The 24,223-nt window shown below is 37.2% G+C and overlaps 1 protein-coding gene across 1 annotated transcript; it reads right to left on the minus strand.

Annotated features, from left to right (window-relative positions):
- Nucleotides 1–13,958: 13,958 nt before the first annotated feature.
- LOC121426411 (sulfotransferase 1A3-like) lies at nucleotides 13,959–23,862 on the minus strand. The gene is made up of 7 exons (XM_041622704.1): nucleotides 23,603–23,862; nucleotides 21,962–22,150; nucleotides 18,591–18,718; nucleotides 17,647–17,917; nucleotides 16,549–16,643; nucleotides 14,980–15,163; nucleotides 13,959–14,178 (listed from the first exon to the last, which is right to left on the minus strand). Exons 1-7 carry the CDS (start codon nucleotides 23,616–23,618, stop codon nucleotides 14,069–14,071), a joined length of 993 nt encoding a protein of 330 aa, XP_041478638.1. The 5' UTR covers nucleotides 23,619–23,862; the 3' UTR covers nucleotides 13,959–14,068.
- Between the last annotated feature and the right edge of the window lie 361 nt (nucleotides 23,863–24,223).

The raw sequence follows: 24,223 nt of genomic DNA on the forward strand, positions 1-24,223 counted from the left end.
GAACAGGTCTCTATTCACATCATCAATGCCGTGGATTATCTTATAGACTTGAATCATGTCACCTCTTCGTAGTCTGTACTTGATGGAAGGTAATTTCATTGCACGTAGCCTTCTGCCATAGTCCATTTCCTTCAGGGTTGGTACTAGCTTGGTTGCTCGTCGCTGGACTTTCTCAATAGCCTTCAGGTCAGAGGTATATCTTGGGTACCATATCCCATTTGCATATTCCAGAATTGGTCTCACATGTGACTTGTATAACCTCTTGATGTTGTCTTTGTCTCTATGCACAAAGGTTCGTCGAATCGTAGCAAGCACACGGTTTGCTTTCAAGACTGCACTGGCTACTTGGGAGTGGAATTTCAGTTGAGAGTCCATGATGACTCCCAAGTCTCTTTCCTCTGAAACTTCCTCCAGCATATCTCCATCTAGATGATACTGATGATGGGAATTTTGATGACCAAGATGGAGGTATCTGCACTTTGCTGTATTGAACTGAAGCTGCCACTTCTTGGACCACTTAGCTAAGTTGTCTAAGTCAGCTTGCAGCCTGTCACAGTCCTCCTCCATTCTGATCTCTCTGAACAGTTTGGTGTCATCAGCATATATCTTTACGATACTGCTTACTACCTCAGGCAGATCATTGATGAACACAACAAAGACCATCGGTCCGAGAACACTACCTTGAGGCACGCCACTTCTAACAGGTAACCATTGTGATGATTTTCCATTGATGACAACTCTCTGCCTGCGGTGAGTCAAGAAACTATAAAGCCATTTCTCCAGACTACCTGCTATACCATAAGATCTTAGCTTGCTCATTAGTCGTTCATGTGGCACAGAGTCGAAAGCCTTACAAAAGTCAAGGTAGATGGCATCGATTTCACATCCTTTATCAAGAGAGGCAGTCCACAATTCCATGACCTCTAGCAGTTGCGTAATACATGTACAAGACCTTCCTGGAAGAAATCCATGTTGTGCATCACACAATAAATCATTCTGAATTAGCAGCTTGAGGATGGCGTCACGCACAACAGATTCCATCACCTTGCCGATAACTGAGGTCAGGCTTATTGGTCTGTAGTTTTCCACTGCATCCTTCTTTCCTTTCTTGTGAATAGGTGTGATGTTAGCATCTTTCCATGATTGTGGAAGACATCCTTCTTTAAAGGACTTTCTGAAGATAAGCGCAAGAGGTATGCAAATCGTTCCAGCAGTTTCTTTGAGAACTCTGGGGTGAAATCCATCAGGCCCAGATGATTTTGAACACTTCAGTAATTTCAGTTTGTTTTATTTTATCATTACCATACAGAGGCTGTTTTGTTTGTTTGTTCTTTCTGGCTCTCATTTTTTCAAATTTGCTTTTTGACCCTTTTATGTCTTATTTACTGTATTTTGTTTTTTTTATTCTCTTTCTTTCATTCTTTATTTCACTCATTCATTATTTACTCTCTTTCTTTCTTTATTTTGTGCATGTGTCAAGAAATAAATTATCCGTCATTGACATTGCCTCTAAAATTCCTTGAGTCTATTTCACGCAACACGCCAAGAAACAAGTGTACATATGTACATGCACAACATTCTCTTGACATATATGCTGCTAGTCAGTTGTTGCCTAGCCCTGCTTAAACCATGGAGCTCCAATTGTTAAACTGCAAATAATAAAGTGCATTTTATTGGAAATATCTCACAATGCATGTTGTCTGTTGATGAAGTTGATCAGACATGTTCGAGAAAGGCAAAGGGGCAGACCATTATTTATATATAAGTTTAAAAAGTTACATGGTAGCCTACTGTACTGCTTTATTATAGTTTATACAGAGACAGTGGGTGATTTCATGTACGGTGTTAAAATCTGGTGTTGGTGTTGGGACAACACCAACACCACCTACAACACCGTACTTGAAATTGCGCTGGTGTTGGGATTGACCTCAGAAAATATGACGTAATTCCGGCAGTTTAGGTTGAGCTCTGGTGTTGAATGTCGTCTGCTGAACAGAGCAATACAGCTGTGTTGACGATCTACGTGCAATTTCCCTATTCACCAACAACAACCCCCAGGGATTGGGGAAATCCTGATTTCAAGTTCGGTGTTGGTGTTGATGAACTGTAGTTCACAAACAGGAGGCGAACACGATGAAACACCCCCGTAATTGGCGTAAAATTATCTATTACAGTTAAGATGAGCGCAAATCTTAGACTTTTACACATTTTAAAGAAAAATATTTAGATCTATGCTTTCTGATTATTGCAGTGATTTCAACCTGTGTATTCTGTACGATAAGATTTTACTGCAATTTCTTCCCGATTTCACTTTTGTCGTCGAGAATTTCTCACGTAAAATTGAGATGATCAGCAGCACAGCGCAGAGGCGTGACGTCATAGGATATCGATAACGCGATCGGTATCGGTCTTCTGAACTCAGCTCGGTGTTGGGGCTTGGTTCAGCAGCCTTTTCACGCTCTCAACACCAACACCGAACACCGTACTTGAAATCACCCAGTGTCAGCATAGCAGTGAGACGATAAGCTAAGCTTTAATTAGACAGCTGGCAGCCGTCTGTTTCGAGGAGTTTCATAACATTTTTTTTTTAATTTCTCCTCATACACAGACGGCTCGCTATCGTGCACCCACCATTAGGGGACTTGCAATGCAAAATCCCCCCGTCGGGGCTCTTCAATTTTTGTCTTTAATGAATAAAAAATTTGAGAATTCATGCGACCAAAATGCAAATTAATATCCTTTCTTGGCATTGATAGCCAAAAAATCAAGTTAAAGGGACAAAAACAGTGACTTACCTCAGCTGTCGCGCAAATTCACTTCCCTGTTTTATCAGATCTTAAGTACATAAACATATGGCCATTGAGTCCCTGTACAGATCGCGCTAGAACTTCGGTCTCTGTATTTGGTTAGTGAAGCCAACGGAGTTCAGCTGAACAACCAACATAACAGAGACCGAAGCTTTTGGTCTAAGCTTTAATTTGCTCCTAAATACAAAGATTTTATCAAGAAGGTACCGAATTACAATGATTTCAGAGTCTTCTAAACTCAACGACTAAGATAAAAGATATGAACGGAGATAAGAACGTTTTCAGAATAGATATACCACTCCTACCTCGGCTGGGCCTGGCTGCTGACGTCCTCGGCTCGGCCCTGATGGCATGGTTATGGCAGCCGCCGCATATCGCATGACTAACGGATTGGCCAGCTCGACCGGACCCGAGAGCTCTCGGGTAGGATTGCCCCGTCGAGCCGGCTAGAGTCATCAACTTCAACTAAGCTAAGGCAAACAAGTTTAATTAGTGTACGCAGTGACTTACCAACTAACAGGAACACAGGAGTTTTTTTCTGCTGTGTTGATAAAATCACGATAAATTGTAATCTTGGCCTTCAGAATCGACTTTCGATAACAGTTTGCGAATGAAATTCAAGACTGACAAGTAAATTTGAGGAGGAGTAACTTCGTCATCGTCGTCTGCAGCTGCAATCGGCCGGCCAAAAACTACTGATACGTTAGTCTATTTCAAGCCATTCGTACATTATATTGATCAAACTTTTTTTTAAATTATCATTTTTATTATATTTATCTCAAATTTCATAAGTCATTGTTCGATAGTGACATAGATCTACATGTTACTATTGTAAATTATCAAAGTATGTTTCCATCCAAATCTGCAATATATATCTGATAATAGGTAATTGATTACATTTCATGTTAAAGGGATATATGGTCCGGGCTGAAAATATTTATAGTTTAAATAGAGTAGAATTCACTGAGCAAAATGCCGAAAATTTCATCAAAATCGGATAAGAAGCTGCAACTGATTTCATTATAAGGGAGACATATTATTTCGGGGTCCGGACAGCCCGACCACTGGACAGCCCGACCCTGGACAGCTCGACCCGCTAGCCTGGACAACTCGTCCCGGTCGAGTTGTCCAGGGTCGGCTCTGAATCGGACAACTCGACCACTTGAATTCTTCTTCAAAATTTCATGAAATAAAACCACAAACTTTACTTCAAAAGTATTTTCCCTCATAATCCATGTTTCTGCAATACATTCTCGACAGAAAAATTGACATTTCAGTGCTTTTTGAGGTCTTTTGAACGAAAATAAAACAAGTACCGTACCCTGCCTTGCTACGAGAATATTCATCGTGCATGGTATCCGATGCCGCCGGCGAGCTGTGTAGAAGGCCTACATATTTGAGTTGATTTTGCCGTCTCTTGGCATATTTACAAGGTGATTTTGTGCTATTTCGTATTATAAAGCTGACATTTAACAAAAACTTATGGAGATCGGTGGCGTGGCCGGAGCTTCACCTTGCCAGCTGGCCTGTTCGGGCGGCTGGCTGTGCTGAGTGTGATTGCGACCGAGTGAGGCACTCAACTTACGAAGTCGGACTTGCCCATTTTTAATTCATTTTCCCCATCTCTTTTCATATTTCAGTGGCGAGGGTGTGCTATTTTCTATTTTTAAAGTCCATTTTCCATTTGTCTTTACTTACTCGTAGTTATTACTCGACGCACTGATGACATTTGACACAAACTTTTCGAGATGGAACTACCGTAGCCGAGTTCCCCACCGACGCGGTGAATTCGCCTCGCCAGTTAATTGGGCCGGGGCTGGGCAGCTGTAATATAGGCCAACTGTGGTCTGACTCAAATGTTAATTTTCCATCTCTTTACATATTGTAATTGTGAGGGGGGGGGCACTTACATTGACGAGTGGATACCAAGCTCGACCATAAAAAAAAGTTACAAGGATGTCTTTTTCAATCCAGGGCATGTTACGTAAGTAACGTAGACGTAGTAAGGCAATTTAGGGTGTCAACACACGTCACTAAAATCAGTGTGTTGATTTTTTCCAAAATCGTGTACAAAAACGTAAAATTGACCATATGATTGTGATTTTTAGCATGGTCAGCCCCCCCCCACTTTGAAAACCGTTCCGCAGCCCCTGAAAAAAGGGTATCTGTTTTCGCTCGGAAAGCTATGTGTTTGGGGAAATTAGGGTCAAATTTGCGAGGCCGTAAAAAAAATAAGACTAATAAAGGATGTTAATTGTTTTGGGTGCTTTTCGAGACCCCATGGTTGCGCATGTATCCACTCGTAAAAAGGGAGTGCCCAACCCCCACACCCCCCACCCCGGAGGGATGCCCTTATGAATTTTTAAATTCCATTTTCACTTTTCTTCTTCATTGTAGATGTAACAGTTGTGCCACAAAGCTGACATTTATCACAAATTTAAAGGATTCGTCACCCAACCAGTCCAAGGACAAGTTGGACATACTTGTCGGAGCAGCGATGATTCTGTGCCAGCTGGCATTTGTGAGTGTAAATTCCAATTCTGGTGTAATAAGCTGATATTCTTAAGATCCATGTTAATTTGAAATATCAGTGGCGTAATGACCAAAAAGAAAATTCGGTCCATTTACAGTGTTTCTACTTGCGGGCAATAGATCTAGTCTATCATCTTTGTTTCATTTTCAATAAAGTGTAAATTGTAAAAGATTTTGACATAGTATATAATTGATATAGTGATATTTCACCCTTTCCTCTCTCCTTTCCTTTTCTCTCTATTTGAGGGTGGGTCATGTTTTTTATTTTTTTTTTGGGGAGGGGCATGTGACCCAAAGCCCATCCCCCTCCTAGTCTGTACACCTCTGGTGATAGCAAAAATAATTTCAATTAATATTACAAAAATCATATTAACATAGAGAGGTTAAAGGGGAAGTTCACCCTGACAAAAAGTTTATTGTAAAAATAGCAGAAAAAATAATAAAAAATATTGACGAAGGTTTGAGAAAAATTCATCAAATAATTAAAAAGTTATTAGAATTTCAATTATTTGATTTGTGACGTCATATGCGAGCAGCATTCCTACATAGCGAATGGTAAAAAATCAATGAAATGTCATTTTCTCAGAAAATTAAAAATGGTTTTCACTGTACCTATTGTATATCAATAGACAAATCATTTCACACCCGATCATGAATAGAAAACATAATTAAGTCATCAGGAACCATAAAAAAATTGAAATTCATGCATTTTATATTACATAACACATGAAGCAGCTGCTCGTTTATGACGTCACAAATCCAAAACTTTGAACTCCAATAACTTTCTTATTCTTTAACGGATTTTCCTCAAACCTTCACCAATAATTTTTACTATTTTTTCTGCTATTTTTACAACAAAGTTTTCTTCAGGGTGAACTTCCCCTTTAATTGGGTAAACATGATGGCTGGCTGCACTTTTCCTAGACCTAACCAAAATTAAACAAAATTTTGCCCCACTCATGGCTGTACACATTTATTTTTATTATATTTTTTGTGGGGGAGGTGGGTGGAAGCCCCAAATCGGTTTAAAATGAAATTCAAATTTCATTTGGGAATGATATTCAATTTTTTTTTAGGGATGGGGTGGGGTCCTGCACTGCAGGCGCTCATTCCACCAACCCATGATAATTATCCTCCCTTTGGTACCGGTAGTCTGTTTTCTAATTTAGTTTTGATTTAAGATTAGTATAACTTACAAATGTAATACGTGTGCAAAGAAACTTTCCAAAGAAAACTTTTTATTTTGCCTATGCTATAGGAGGCCTATTATTGTTTTGAATATATATTGAATATATTTAGGGTTAAACATGGAAAATTGTTGACCATTATTTGTCAAGTAAGTGACCTAAGTATTTTTTACTATGATGGGGCCTCTATGTTACTATATTGCTCTGTCTGTCATGTTTTATATACATATGTGTGTGTAATTGATTTGTAACTTTTTTTTTCAATGTAATTATCCATAAAACTATTTGTAATATTAAAAAAATTATCAAGAAAGAGATTGAAGCTTAGTATAATTTACAAATGTAATACTTGTGCAAAGAAACTTTTCAAAGAAAACATTTTATTTTGCCTATGCTATAGGAGGCCTATTATTGATTTGAATATATATTGAATATATTTAGGGTTAAACATGGAAAATTGTTGACCATTATTTGTCAAGTAAGTGACCTAAGTATTTTTTACTATGATGGGGCCTCTATATTACTATATTGCTCTGTCTGTCATGTTTTATATACATATATATATGTGTGTGTAATTGATTTGTAACTTTTTTTTCAATGTAATTATCCATAAAACTATTCGTAATATTGAAAATTATCAAGAAAGAATGTGTTGATTTTAATAAATAAATTTTGAAACTTGAAACTTCAAAAGCAAGGGAATAAAGCAACAGAGCTTGTCATTTTGGGGTGAGGGCTTTTACAATTTCTTTTATGAAAAATTGAACAAAGAACAACATGAAAGAGAATAAACTTACAGACAAAAAATATCCCAGGTATCGTTCTAGTGGGTTAAAGATTGAATTTTCGTTCTAATTAACTTAACCTCTAAATCAAAGACAGGGTGAAAATTGAAATGGTTTGAATTGTCTCAGTAGCAAACGAGGTGCATACTGAGGAGCTTAAAATATTTGAATTACTATGATACTGTCAATACTCCCATTTTATTTTTGTCTTTCCGGCTCGTAGACTACCTTGAAACATCATGGATTGCAAACTATACTTGGCTACTATACTTATATATATATATAATTATATAAATATATATAGTATGTATATATGTATGTGTGTAAACAGACATCATTTTTATCTGTTATATAAAAGATATCACAGTTTAAAATTAAATATGTGTAAGTAGTAATTCTAGTTTTAATAAAGTTTATCATATTTTTATATGGACAGTTTAAAATACCACTTTACTAAAAACAATTATATTGAAATATTGGGTACTTTTGTGTATCATATTTTGTTTTCCTGCTGAACTTGTTAGAGTGCTGTGGCGCTGAGGATGGAAACAATGAAGGGATTGAGATGATGAGAGGATGGATGGAGATGATAAGGGCTGGAGGTGAGAGGGATAGAGGTGATGAGAGGAGGGTTGGTGATCCTAAGGATGGAGATTAAGAGAGGGAAGGAAATAGGGGACAAATATGAGAGGATGGAGATGATTAGATGAGAGGTGGGGAATATGAAAGGAGGGCTGAAGGTGGAGGGGATAGAGATGATGAGAAGGATTGACATAGAGATGGAGAGGAGAGGGATGGACGGAGAGGGATAAAGATGAAGAAAGGAGGGATGGAGATGAGATGATGGATGGAGGGGATGAAGAAGAGAGGATGGATTGAGAAGAGGGGGTGGGGGAGATAAGGGCTTGGTAATGAGAAGGGTAAAGAGGCGCGGATCCAGGGAGAAGCAGACTTCTATAAAATGTTTAATGTAAAATAAAGCCATTGAAACAAGTAGGTGTTACCTCTTGAAATTGAAGACTTTTCTTTTTGCCTCTTATTTTCTTTTTTTCGGGTACGAAATTTCCTTAATTCTTTCGTGTCAAAATTTTCCTCTGAAAAATTTGTCCCCCCCCCCTTGATCCGCATCCGGAGATAAAGATGAAGATGATTAAATTGGGGGTGGGGAATATGAGAGGAGGGCTGAAGATAAGAGGGATGGATAGAGATGATTAGATGAGGGGTGGGGAATATGAAAGGAGGGCTGAAGGTGGAGCGGATAAAGATGATGAAAGGAGGGATGGAGATGAGGCATCGCCACCATCGTCATCATCAACCGGTCATCAACACACCATCATCACCAACATGTTTGTCATCCCAAACATCTTTATCATCATCACCACCATCTTAACTACCACCGTTATCTTGCATATAGCTTACTACAGCTCCTGTTTATTTTTCTAATGATTTGTAGCTCAAAACAATTACGACAAGCAACGTTCGCAATCTTTCAATCTTCCGCAACTATTTAAAAAAAAAACAAAAAAAATATAATGCTGTACACACGCGTGACAAAAAAGAAAACGCGTTTAAAGGGGAGTTTTTCAGTGGCATAACATGGGGGGGGCAAGAGCCAAAAATTCCCGGTCATGTCATGGCATGAACAAAATTTTATTTTTATTTTTGTACCCCGAACATTAGGGCGAAGCTCAATGCGTGATAAGTATACCCCCCCCCAAAAAAAAAGAGGGGCACAGCATGGAGCGCGCAGCAAAAAGTTGCTTAAAATTTAAGTCCCGAACATGCGAAGCGAGTGAGAAAAAACTTCAGCTTTTCATGAGAATCTTACTTTGAGATTGATTTTGACACAGTATTCTGAAAATAAAATCAAATCTTACACCTTCAATTCATTTTATTTACCTTTTTTTTTATCTCTGCCATTATCACCGCTGCTATTTATTCCTCTGCCATTTTTACCTCTGCCATTTTTGCACCGAGCCAGTAATTACCCCTATCTCCACATTTTATACACTATATCTATAGAATTTGAGAGTTATTACACCAATCTAATAACTAGCTCTAAAATTGCCGAAGTTCAATGACCTTAAATGACCTTTGACTCACGTGACCCGAAACTCGCATGAGATGTTCAGTGGCACTTGATGACTATTATGTCCAAGTTTTATGAACTAGTATCCAGAAAATATAAATATATTAAAATACATGAAATCGATAATTGACATCGAAATCAGGGGCGGATCCAGGATTTTGAAATGGGGGGGGGGGGGGCGCCAGCGGCGAGGGAGCGCCCCCCCCCCTCCCACGGCAAGGACTTTTTCAAAAAATCATGTCCAAAAGTCGTATTTTGAGAGCACCTTTAGAAGAAAAATGCACACTTAAATCACTGTAACTTCATGAATAAAACACACATACTGACTCATTTAGGAGCTGGTTTCCAGTCACACACCGTATAAGCGGTCATTCAAAAGCAAGAAAATTTTTTTGTGGATGGGGATCTTTCAACATTACCCCTACTAAAATCACAAATAAGGGCATTTGGGAGTGGTTGATATGCATGGTGATCTTGGAAATTCCTTCATTGTTGTAGTGTACTTTACTTATATATTTTTGTTTTTGAAAATTCAAATTGTTACAAGTGAGCCTATATCCTAAACTCATGCGGAAGAAATAAAATGACAAAAATTGTCTGGACCATGTACATAGTGATCTGTTTATTTAGCATGATGTATACACAGGGGCGTCGATCCATTTTTCAGATGGGGGGGGGGGCAAATCATGAATCAACGTTCTAAAGGCGCTCTATCACTCAAAACGAACAAACTCACCCATTGCTGATTTAAGTGTAGCATTACAATCTTATTTTTTAGTTGCACATGCGGAATTATTGAGGATTGACGCCTCTGTGTATACAACCCGACTGGCAATATCTTTGTTCTTCTTAATGCATAATGATAAAATGCAGATTCGGACCAACTGAATTGAAATGAATTAAAATAGCACAAGTTACAAACTGCGTGGCTTCTTGTGCACCATCGGGCTAACCGTCATTCCTTAGACGATTTATCTTGCCACCATTTTACTCCCGTTTATTTTTCCACCCTTTCGAATTCATTGATTTGAAATGTCAATTTTTCTGTCGAGAATGTATTGCAGAAACATGGATTATGAGGGAAAATACTTTTGAAGTAAAGTTTGTGGTTTAATTTCATGAAATTTGGAAGAAGAATTCAAGTGGTCGAGTTGTCCGATTCAGAGCCGACCCTGGACAACTCGACCGGGACGAGTTGTCCAGGCTAGCGGGTCGAGCTGTCCAGGGTCGGGCTGTCCGGTGGTCGGGCTGTCCCGGAACCATTATTTCACACAAGTATTAATGACTATAACATACGATAACGGAAAGTGGAAATGTGACATCATCAGCCCACCTAATGAATATTCATGACGACTGTTTTCACAAAATATTTCTAAACTTTTAACTTCAATATCTTTATTATTTGTTATCCGATTTTGATGAAATTTTCGGCATTTTGCTCAGTGAATTCTACTCTATGTATTAAGGTATAAATATTTTCAGCACTGACCATCCCTTTATTTGTTTCTATTACCGGTACTGTATTTGTATTATCACAGGCCCAAAATTTATTGGGAACATTTTGCTCTGTGTTGTGGTGACACCCTATTATTTTTTTTCTGCTCTTGATCCACTTGGTTGAATTATCACTTTATTTTTATTCACGAACCTATTCAAATCTTCTCAATCAGTCGCTTTGTTGCCTCGAAATATGCATTGGTTACTATTCCCTCTCAAGTTCTTTCTACGCGTCTGCCCCGGCCCCCCCCCCTGGCGCCCCACCATGGCGTAATCATGAGAAAAACTTATTTTGAGAGCGCTTGATCTTTATGGCGTGTCACATAAAATTGATAGAAAGTTGCGAGCGAGCAAAAATGTTGACAGTTTTATTACAAAAATCAGAATTTGTGATAGATTTGAAATATATTCAGAAAAAATATATTTCACCCTTATCCCTTGGACCCTGTCCTTATCTTTACTACCTATTTTTTTATGAATCTGCCTGAAGTGTTTTGTTAAATCTTTTTATTTCGAGAAGAGTGTATAATAAACTGCCTCGGTATCCCTCAAAATTTATTGGGAACGTTTTGCTCTGTGTTGTAGGGACATCCGTGTTTTCTGCTCTTCTACTTTGTTGAATGTCACCTTTTTTCATTCACGTACCTATTCAAATCTTCTGAATTAGTTGCTTTGTTGCCTCGCAAAATTATACTCACAAAAATAGACTCAGAATTATAGTCCCTCTTAATTCTTTCTATATGTAAGCGCGGCCTGCCCCCCCCCCCCCCGATCGACCTCCCTCCCAAACTCCTTACTCACGCGCCCTCTCTCTCTCACTCACTCACCCACCCACTCACTCACTCGCTCACTCGCTCATTCACTCACTCACTCACTCACTCATACGCACTCACTCACTCACTCTCTGTAGTCCCTCATTTATCTCAAAATTTATTTTTCTTGTACTTTTTTTCCTTTTCTAAGTATGCTAAACTACTGCTCCTCTTTAATTCTTTCACAGTTCTACCGTATTTAACTAGTCTGCAGGCAGAGACCCTTAATGGTTTCGAAATTCGCATATGCACAGAGTCTGAAGTAGTGAGACTAGTCTATGTATCAGACAGAGGCATTCTGAACTTGGGTTTGAATTAAACCATGGTTTGAAGTTGTGGTTTAACTATGGAGAGCCAATGGGGCACTAATCCCTAAAAGTACACATCCAATTTACTAACTCGCATGACACCCAAATTCTCTAAAAATGATAACTGAAGTATTTTGAAGTATTTTTCAAGATTATGAAAGCAAAAGGAAGCGAAATAGAAAATATAAGAAATATACAATATAAACAGAGTATTGGAATTTTTGGCTCCCCATAATTTTAGAACAGACTTAGACCATGGTCTAACTTAAACCTGACTTCAGAATATGGGTCAGAGAATTTGGCGTCTCGTATAGTATTCTTCATTCTAGACATGGTAAATTGGTTAAAGTGTCATGAGTCTGCGATTGCAGACTACAGGGAGCGTTTCATCAATATTTTCATCCGACAAGTTGTCAGATCTGACATCTTTCCAGGATTTTGATTGGCTGAGAGGCACTTTTCCTATGGTAACTGTCGGATAAAATGGGACTTGTCGGATAGAACGTCCGACAAGTCCTTTCATGAAACGCACCCGGCCCTGTTCAATCATGATCGTCTTTCAAGAACAAAAATCGTAAATAAAAAAGCAACCTATATTTTATCCTTTTCAGAGTTGACATGAAAATAAATGTAATTTTTTATTATGCGATACACAATCGCTCATTTCAGCGTAATTCTGGCAAAGCTGGTTTTGAAATATATATTTTTCAATTTAAAATACATCACTACTATAATATTCTCGTTTCGAAACTGAAAGATCTATATTAATATATTTTCAATGATTATAGTACTACATTATATTCATATTGAGGTACATAAACATAGCTTAATAATGATGATCGAATTATTTCAGTATACGTAATGGGACTTGCAAATTCTATAAAGAATACAAACTGATTTTTCAGGTTTTAACAATCTGTCACTTTATGTTAAAGTATATTCATTTATGAAAACACCTTTTCTGCCATAAATTAAGAGCATGCTATTTTTTTAGTCCAGACGGTCTTTAGGCTTTCTTGTAAAAAAAATTAAAGATAGCAAATAAAATTTCCTCTTCTCTCTTTTTCATCGTTTTTTAAAGATATTAAATAGCCATACATTTGTGATTCACAAGAGACGTGCAAAACAACATCGAGGGGGTGGGGGGGGGGCTAGTTAGGGTTAAAAGGTCTGTTGCACATTCTGCATCAAGATTAACTAAGATAGGGTTAGCCATTTAGATTGTTTTTCAATCAGCTATACATAAGTTTTTAACCACGATATAAATTATTTTGCTTCCTCCATATATATTAATCCCGTAGCCATCATAATAACAAGGATATTCATATGTGATTTAACGGTAAAATCATGACAGAAAATACTGTTCAAAATACAGGATTTACATGATATCAATTCAGTATAGAAATTTGACAACTGCTGAATCATGGGGGGTAAAGCTTTGTGTTCCGATTTCCCTATTGATTTTTCATTTATTTGTATATTCATAATTATAGTCCACATATCCTCAAAGCAGCGAATCATCAAATCGTAACAAATCATTTCCTATGAAAAAAATCAACTGTATAATATATGCAGTTTTTAAACGTATACCAATGAAAGAAAAAAGTGGATGGGCCTATATACTGAAAAGCAAAGCTTGTAGATGTACCTATTGTCGAAATTTTTACTTTTAGACATCCCTGATGGCGATTTTTATCAAAACAAAATGATGACTACCATGAAAACGACCCATCACAATGAAAAAAAAAGAGGTAACATGACGGGTCTTAAACACAAACACAAAAGTGGGACTCATGCAAGGCCTTAACAGTTTAGGCCAGTATCAGTAAGTTTAGATTGAGAAATATAAGAAAATGATAGGCTTCGTAAAAAAATTAATATAGAAGACTCTTCCAAACAATAAACAGACAATTAAGCATACAGGGGAATTTCCAATGAATAATAACAGTTAAAAGAAATTAATTCTGAATGATGTAGCTAAACGAAAATGAAAAAATAGAAAAAAAATATATATGATTTCTTGAAAGACATAGCTGTGGCTCTGATTATGGTTATTCAAATCTGAATTCAAAACCAGATCCGCCCATTTTTTCTTGAATGAGTTGATCAATCCGACGATTTTGATCCTCGGTGAAGTAGTTCTTCCAATCTCCGACCATACCTAAATTATAGCCAAAACGAAAATGTACGAACAAAATGAAAGAAATCTAACATTTTATCATGGGAATCGAGACTATACATTTTCTTTTATCAAAACAAAAAATCGATATTTTCGGAGCCATTCAACGGATATAAGCTGATCTAAGTTCGATAACTTGCACGGCTTTCTTCATTTTCCAAAGTATAATTTTTCTAACATTGAGCCTTGTTTGGGAAAGTCATTATTTCGCTCTCCCGCTTCCGGTGTGATTTGTACGTGTATAGGGGTATAGGTCTCGCCGCCTATAATATAATGACTTAAAGATGGAAATTCGGCCTGATAAAATAGAATAAAGAAAGATACTTCATCGGAAGAGGAAGAGAGAGAGAGGGGGGATGGGAGCTAGGGTGGGGGAGGGGTTGGAAGAGGGTTGGAAGAGGAGGAGAAGAGGGGTTAAGAGAGAGGGGGGGGATAGGAAATGGGTAAACGAGCCAGTCATATTTGGAAGGATTGTAATGATTAAACATGCATTTCTTTATTGCTGTCAATATTTCATAGTCCTCTAATATACCACTGTTAAAACGTTTTAAAAAAATTGTCACCCTAATACCTTTTGTTTAATGTTTGAAAGAGGTTGTTTCAAGTTTTAAACAAGTTGTTTAATAGCCTTGACAATTTCAAAAAAGTTAAACACTAGCTTGCTTAATAGTTTTAACAACTTATCTGTTTCAGAATAACGGGCTTATAAACAACTTGCTTATTTGTTTAAATCTTCAATCCTTTTCAAATAAATCTTTCAGTATTTCAGCACGTTATATATACCTTTACGCATGAATGACTTCTTGTTTGACGTGTCCATTTCTTCTTCATAAGCAACGTCGGGGTTGGTTGTCTTGTTACTCTTCATGAACTTGAAACTTGAAGCTTCGACGATACGGTCAATGATGTCGTCTGGTAAAGATTTCCCCATGAACTCGGCGATCTGAACTATCGCTTTCCGAGAGTCCTATATTGTAATGGGAAATAGACGCCATAGTGATGTCAGGCAAGGATTACTTTCCATTTGCTTTAATACATAAAATGAATAAGATTTATTATTTTTCCAAATATGTAGTTTTTTTAATGAGGATAAAATGCTACCTTAATCATATTTTGATTACTGGCCCTATGGAATGAGTAGGCCTACCACAAATCCTGGATAATTAAGTGCATGTCTGTGGGGGAAAGTAGTCCCTATTCTAGTCTTGTGATACCCTATTGACCGGGGTTGGCAATTCTAGATTAGTGCAGTCTTAGGGATCTCAATTTCAAAACGGCCACATATATACTTTCTTATTTTATTGCTTGTCCGATTTCTTTCAAACTTGTTTTACTTATTTTTCTTCTCACTCACACAACATTCAATTTTCATATCCAATAATGAACGATTATATCATGTTCATCACCCATGAGTCTTGCTGTAATTGGATGGGGGGGGGGGGGGTCTATATTAATAGACAATGCGACTTGATTCATAAAGATATTTTCTGTACATAGCATCATCTATTGATATTCATGCCTTATTAAATTAGTAAACTGAATTTTTAAGCCATTTGTGAAATATCGCTAGTATTTAAAAAAAAATTGTTATTGAATTTGCTCAGACAAAATAATACGCATACTGGTAGTGCATGTTTCATAATGTTTTATAATGTTCGGAATTTGTAGCATTTTCGTACCTCTCTACCCAGAATTTATAACTCTATTTTCCGTTTTATTTTGATATATTAAAGTAAAAAATGCCCAAACTGCGGGGGGGTCAAATGTAAAGCTGTGCACATGCGTAACCAAATTATTTCCAAACACCTTTACGAGTTTTTTCTCTCTGGGCAAAATTATCCCCCGATAAGTTTTCGCAGGCTTTATTGGCTCCCAAACAAGTTGTTGCCAAAATATGACTTTGGGGGAAAAGCTTGGGGAACCGTACCCTAAACACGTTTGGCTAGTCTTTAAATAAAAAGCTTTGGAAAAAAATATACCCAGTATACGTTTGACCTCGCGATTCAAAACTACCCTTTTTCTTGAAAATCAGTGTTTTTGATACCTTAATGAGTGCACACGCGGCCCAAGTCCAAAACAACATGGGCCTTAAACGCGGTTTTTTTGGTCACGCATGTGTACAGCAATACATTAATTTTTGACTCCCCCCGGATAAAGATCTAACAAATTATCAAATTGACACAAAAATTACAACTTTCAACGAAAGTAACGTTAATAAAAAAAAGGAAAAGAAAACAATCTGTGTATATAAGGTAATCAATTTGCAATCAAGTGAGTTAAATAATCGAAGATCAAGGTGTATTGAATTCAAATTAACGAAGCCTAAGAGGCAAACGGTGGGGGTTATCATACCTTTTTCATATCTTCATAGGTGAGGAAGAGAACATTAGGGTGGTCTCTAAGCTTCCACCACGGGAGGATGTGATCTAAATAAGGCCCATAAGGAACTAAAAGGAATACAAAGAGGACATGGTCCAGCAGAAATCAATTAAGTTGATTATAAAAGAGTCGAGTCGACGAGATTCACGGTCAAATATCATCGTTAGCACCCCAGACTGGTAAAGTCTAAAAATGAAGTGCTAACTAATACTTAACATGCTTAAGGAGCTTATAGTGACTGCACTTCAGAGTGCTGATATTCTACACTGCAAAAAAATATTTGGTAAAAATTAAACCCGCACGAGGGTAATTATGTGTCCAACCAATTTGGGGCAGTATTTTACCCAATGCGGGAGGCATATTGTCCAGTAAGGTTAAAAAATAAGCAGCAATTACTTTAGAATGGGCAAAGTTTTCATCACACTAGATTAATAAAAATGCCCAATGTTGGTTAGAAATATAATTACCCCCATGGAACATTTCAACCAATATTTTTACAGAGTTTAGTTCACTAGAAATTAGCAGTCACTTTACGAGCCCCTTAAGAGTGAAATTAGTACTTAATCTTTTTAAAGTGTAAGCATGATAATTTAGGCCTATTATTATGGTCTTCTGAACTGGGATCCGCATCGATCGGCCAAACGTGATATCCTCTCAGACAAATACTATACACGAAGTGATGAAAAAAATAATACACCCTGACCGAGGAAAATAAAAATACCCCAACCAAAACAAACAATAAAAGACCATGATGACTAGTATAAAAAATAGTTTTGAAAATTATTTTTCATATTGTGATAATATTGTATTCCTTATATACAGAACTCGCTTTATATTACGCCCAATATGCAGGAGATTATACCATTGAAATAGATTGTGCGTCCATCATACTATAGCTGAACAGGGCTTACGGGATACAATTCTTAATAGCTGTGAGCTAGCAAAAAAAAAACAAATCTTTTGTCTTTCCGTTCTTCATCATTCCCTCTTTGGTTTCTTTTCCTTTTTAAATTATTAAAAATATCATAAGGAGAACCCCCGGAAGCGCGACCATACCATGAACCTACGTACCCCTTCCAGCGAGGAACTCTTCGAAGAACTCGTCCCACGACACGTAGTTTGGTAGCTCTTTGATTAGTTCACAGAAGTGAAAGTAAGAGACAGCCGTGTCCTTTGGGTTTCTGGCCACGTACACAACCTTCGCCTGGGGGTTATTTTGGAGTCCGTCAGGGAGCCATTTTTGAACCACGTGTGTTTTTAGTATCCGACTTGTATCGGTTGGCATTGCGTCTGCAGTTTCAACGCACGTTGGTGCCTCGTTTATTTCTTCCACCGTCTTAAACTGTATTTATAAAAATCATGCCCCCCAAGAAATAATCACAATGATTTATAATGCAAGTATAGCCGCGAAGTATGAATATTGAAAATACATAGATTTAAAAGCCGAAAGCATAAAAAATAACTTTAAAAGCCGAATAACAAATAACTTTAAAAGCCGAAAGGAATACGACCTGTGTAATGCAATAAATGCAATAGTACGTTAACATTAAAACATGGATAAAATCTATTTGACTGTAAAGGTTTTTTTTTTTTGGGGGGGGGGGGTGGCGTGCCAGTGTAATTTCATTATGATGGGAGGGGGTAATAGGCCAGTGGGATCTCGAGATTGAAATAGGGTAATATACGACAAAACTCGAAAGCTTCCCCTCTTTCGTGCATTCGTCCTCCATTCCATTTTGTTCTTCGTAATATTTCGTGATTAAAAATAAAATCATTATCGGGAAGCCCCATGCCCCCTTTAGGATCAGTGCACCCCTGGGTCAGGATAAAATCAGATAAATAACACTTGGACCATGTCTCACAAAGCGTTGCGATAACCAAATCAAATTTCAACTGCAATTGCTCTCTATTTCTAGTAATTCCTATCTCTTAACGACACATATTTTGATTTTAATCGCCGCCGATCTCAACGGGGCATTTTTCATGTGGGATTGGACGGCTCGAGTTGTATTTACCGCCCCTGCATCTGGAACATCAGGAACTTCTAAGAATGGAACCATTTTAGAGATGTGTTTCCCCTCGAAGAAAGACAGGTCGGCCTCAACCTGAACAAGCATCATGATCTGCTGAGCCCATGTTGTTCCTGCAAATAAATCAAAGAAGAGGGTACACTTTCTATGAATATCACATTTATAATCAAAACACATTTTAAGATTGTGGTATTTATCTCCCTGAACGACAGGTTTCCTTCTTCACCCAAAACCTTTCTCGGCTGTTAACAGTGCGTCCCAGAAAAAAAAAACGAAACCAATATTAAGCGATGATTTATCATAACTTAATCACAAATACAATAGACAATTGTCCTACCAATGTAAAGCTTAGAATCTCCTTTTTTATCTGATATTACTAAGATCATTCCCCATTTACGCATGAGTGAGCAAAAACAATTTTAACAAAGGATACCAAAAAAATCATTTGGCAGGGGGTATCTGAATTTCAAAAGAAAATAACATGCCTAAAAGGTTCAATATCTGCTCTTTTATTTGATACATTATTAAAAAATGGTCAAGAATTAAAAATATTATGTTGCCTCAAAACAATGCTTGTATTTCCATAATTTCATTAAACAAACGTGTTTTCACCGGTTTCCCACAGAAGTTATCGCATGGTTAACAAAAGACTTAATGCATGGCTGATCGTCAACAAAACGAAGTGTTAAGTGAGTTTGAACGCTAGCCCGTAGAACCTCTTAATTTCATGAAATTATTGAAATTCAAGCCTTATTTCAAATAACCAGAACTTTGTTATTTCTTTACCACTTTCTGTAATTGAGGTATCAAATTAAAGAGCAGATATTGAACTTTTTAAAAATGCGGTTTTCTATTTGAAACCCAGATACAGCCCGCCAAATGATTGTTTGGTATCCCCTCTTCAATTTGCGTGAATGAGAAATAATCTTAATAATTTCAGATGAAAAGGAGATTCTAAGCTTTACAATGGTAAGTCATTTGTCTATTGTATTTGTCATTAAGTTATGACAAATCTCGGTTTCGTTTTTTGTGGGACGCACTGTAGTATCAGTGTCTTGTTCATTGATTCAGATAATTCGAAATTAATTCTTAATTGATTAGGAGCTTCAAAGCAACATCGAAAACGACATGACGATATCTTATTATATACACCATGTATACCGTATCGACATCATAGCGTACAGTATATGTCAGCATAGCGAGATATATAGTACAGTACTTCGTCAGGTTGATAGACTTATCAAAAGTTGTTTGTCAACATGTGGAGATATACGTTATCTCACCTTGTTATCATAGTCGCCTCATTATATCGACTTATAAAAAGTATATAGTTTGTCGACATTGCGAGATACGTTATCCTGCCAAGTTGACTCCTAACATATCGTATGTCGAACGAGATCTGCAAAGGATTGTATACCTTGCAAGATGTACATGTATAGCTTTCAAAGTTAACGAGGCACGATAGTATGTCACCATGAAGACAAAAGTAAAAAAAAAAATAGAGTAGATTATCATGGCACTTGAGAGCTTCCGTCGATCATTCTTATTCCCGACCTTTCGTTTGAGGACGCGCACGCTTATTTACGACGGCAGTTGATTATGGAAGAGACTTTTTGGACCCGTCATCATGGTCGTAAAACTCTGTCCTGCAATGCAAATTGTGTGACATGAGATTTTTTTTCGTTTTGCATCTGCAACGGAAACATTCAATATGCGTTTCGTGTGCAAAATTCTGGTTGCTACTATGGTAACAGCGATATATCAGATTGAGGACGACTTTCCAAAGCCACATTTGACTCCTCCTAGAGCTCGAGAGGCCGCCCGGGGGCCCCACTTCCATTGATTAGTGAATACCAGGAGCGACCACGAATAAAGGGGGACAGAGTAGGCAAGTACGTTACGTATAGGCCTATGTAACGTTATAGGGCGATTCCACACTAGAACTTCAAAAATATCATAAATTTCAACATGCTTTCAATAAGTCATAAGTAGTGTAATATTTTACTATGATACCTAAATTTTATGAAAATTATGAGTTTTAACCAAAAGTGAAGATTGATATAGTTTTTTGGGGGGAGAACAATGGAATTTTGAATTTTCAATAATTTTGCTCATTGAATAGTCAAGTACAAATTCCACCTGAAACAATTATTTGCAAAGCAAGAGAAGATTGAAAATATTGCAGGTCAGTAGAATAATATATCATTGATGGTTCCAAATAATATCTACAACATTTTCATGATCCATAATAGGGGCAGCCCTGATTTTTCCGAACCTATTTTTGGCAATGTCCCGTACGACACATGACAATGCAAAAGTTTTTCCTACAATTTTATTTTTGATGATGCAATTTCATAAAATGAGTTTCTCTTTGTTTGACCCATGGGTGATCGATTTATCCCATAAGGATCTAATTACTGCCCTTCATTTTTCAATTATTGTCCTATTAAAAAATGTCCCGTACGACACACGCTGTGTCGTACGGGACATGTCCCGTACGACACACAATATAATAATGCATTTAATTGCAGGATTTGGATTCAGAAACCATAAATAGTAGGCATATTTAAATTCATTTAATTGATTTAACATAAAATGAACTGAAAAAGTACTTTGTTTATCTCCACAGAACATGAAATAGGTGATTCTAAACATTTTAATTGATTTCATGTAGGCTTATTCTTTTGTGAATCCCTTCAGCTAAACTGGTGATTTTCACTGATCAGAGCAGGTTAATTTATTTTCATTGAGCATGAAAAGAAAACTTTTATAATTATTTCAACCTAGCCTGGAAGATGACTCCCTTTTGCATGCTAATGTGGAATTATTATAAGGTGTAAAAAAATCATGATCATCTATTTGGACCTCCCTTGATGATCACTATTTTTTATATACAGTACTGGAACTCCTTACTTTTTTCAAGATGTAAAAAAATCTGGAAAATAAGACAAACCATATGGTTTCATGAAATGCAGATGGGTTTGAAAAAGTAGAACCGCATTTCTTTAGAAAAAAAATTGTTACCAAAAAAGCAAAAAAGGTGACAGTTGTGACATATATCATGTAGATATACATTTTATATAAAAAAATCATAACATATCAATCATCATGATCATCTATTTGGACCTCCCTTGATGATCACTATTTTTTATATACAGTACTGGAACTAGAAAAAAATTGTTACCAAAAAAAGCAAAAAAGGTGACAGTTGTGACATATATCAACCATTAACTATAATGAACAATCAATCTTAACAATCGAGTGCATTATCAAGCGTTAACTTTTGTGTTAGGGGATCCTAATATTAGCGTTCGTGAGGATTGCGAAAGGTGGCTATTAGCAGTATATATACCGACCTGTCTTAGGATAAGTGATGATGAACAAGTCATCTGAGCGTAGCTTGAAAGTCTTGAGCTGCCCCAGGCACTTTTTGGTGAAGAAGAAGCTCATGACGGTGTTGTCATACTCGTAGCAATTTTTGGCAACATGCGCCGGAGCTTCGGCGAGGAGGAATGACGGCTTCCCGTCCCATCCCTTGACAGGCTCTATACCATGTATACGAAAATTGAAATAAACAGAAGAAATTATGTTTTACAACCTTTTTGTATTTTTCATCTTTGTTCTCCACATATGATCTGGATAGACCCTCTTGAGCCATAATCCGAATTCCGAGCTCATTTGAGCGCATACTATAGAGTGCAGGATGGGGGGGGGGGGGGAGGGTTGTCAATTTGTTTGCCTCTATATTGACACAGTGTGTATATTAAAACAATTAAGTGGAACGCCTCTGACATTCTCGCCTGCATCACCCTTATGTCCACATTTCATGAAGTAGATCCATAAAGTTATGATGGCAATTCAAAATACCCCTAACTTGGCCAAAGTTCATTGAACTTATAACGTTTTATACCTTAAAGTAACTTGACCTGAGACCCATACAGGATTTTCACTGATAATTGATTACTCTTGTGTCCCGCTTCATGAAATAGATCCATATATTTTCAAATTTATGATTATGTTTAAACTTAACCTTTGCAGTTGATTCCCAAACATAATCTTAGCTCACTGACCCTAAATGACATTTGACCTTGGCCATATGACCTGAACCTTCGTCAGGATGTTCAGTATACAAGATAACCCTTTTGTCCAATTTCCATGAACTAGGTCTATATACTTTTAAGTAATGATGACATTTCAAAAACTCAACCTTTGGTTAAGATTTCAATGTTGACGACCCCCGCTGTCGGTTGGTTGATTGGTTGGTGTTTATTTTAATGGCGTTTGCATTATAAAAGAATATTTACGGCTTTTCTGATTATATATATCCATTACTCTTATTTTTCCCCTCCAATTTTCTTTATAAAGAAGTGGAAAGGGCACAATTAAGTTGCAAAAGCAAAAAGCGGCGCCGATAGCCTCGCTCTGCTATGCAGGCGAGACAAAAGGGCTTTTCCAACCGAGGATGATATTCAGAGATTATCGGATATTACAAGAACTCGTGAAAGTGAGACGGCAAATCCAGCCGAAAGTATGTGAACAACCGACATAATATTTATCCATGTTAAAAATCCAACAACATATATACAGAGATATAGACTTTTACAAATGCTTTTTGATCTGTTTGTAAGTTAGGGAAATGGTCTAAGATAACAAGATAATGAAAGCAATTACCAACGTAGATATAGTCCTATTTAGTTTCGATAGCAATGACGTAATGATCTAGTCAAACATTTTGAGGAGGCCGAATAACTATCTAAAAAGTTTGAGCGAGCGAAAACGTGGACTTTTAAAATGAACTTTGTGATGAATACGTAGAAATAATATCCTAATGTTCTTCTATCCCTTTCTTTTTTTCTTGGTCATAATGTTGGTCCTGGAACTTTGGGAAATCTCTCAAGTCCTTTTAATTAATCACCCAGGCCCCTCCCCTTTCAGCCCTAGCCCCCATCTTTACTCCGGTGTAAGATTAAATGGTACATACGGTTTTGCTGACTTACCTTTAGCTGTAGACATTTTTTTTTAAGGCAACACTTCTCTCGCCAGTTGTTGAAACCCCCAATCGCTCCTGCTCAGTTGGACAATATATAAAAACAGTGACTTTCCGATATTATGCCTAATACTACCTTCTGTATTAATGGTTTGAGATCAAAGAATGTGAAGCCCATGCACGTTCAAATATGGACTATGGATCCCGTCGACAATGATCGAGTGGTCTGAAAGAAATAGACCTAAGGTTAGCTGCACCTCTCATGGTTGTACCCATGAATGAATGACGTCACACCAAAAACATAGCATGCCGAAATGGCCTAACAAATTTGCACACGGAACTTGAGTTGTTACGCATTATTATACGAACGACTCCATGTATGTGACTAAAAATGTGTATCAACAAAGTGGAGCGAATTTACTATAGGCCTAGCCCGATTTCAATTGGCAAATAAACTCAATCAACTTTGAATCAAAATTTCAATCTTTAAAACTCAGCTTCAGCTGACGGGAATTGAAATGAAAGAAAAACTGTTTTAGCTTCAGAAAACCTGATCAATCCCTTCGTATTCGTAACTTATACAAACGCCTTTTTATGAGACAGGCCCCAGGTCTTAGATATTATGCAAACT

Source organism: Lytechinus variegatus, chromosome 13 (genome assembly GCF_018143015.1).
Source record: "Lytechinus variegatus isolate NC3 chromosome 13, Lvar_3.0, whole genome shotgun sequence".
NCBI classification, from domain to species: domain Eukaryota; kingdom Metazoa; phylum Echinodermata; class Echinoidea; order Temnopleuroida; family Toxopneustidae; genus Lytechinus; species Lytechinus variegatus.

Bases quoted from the DNA above. Each gene is read 5' to 3' on its own strand.
- LOC121426411 (XM_041622704.1), bottom strand. The intron at 17,918-18,590 runs GTAAATACAACT...TTATAAATACAG, and splicing joins ATGTTCCAGATGCAGGGGCG to TTTAAGACGGTGGAAGAAAT. The intron at 14,179-14,979 runs GTATATATAACG...GCTATAATTTAG, and splicing joins GAAGTCATTCATGCGTAAAG to GTATGGTCGGAGATTGGAAG.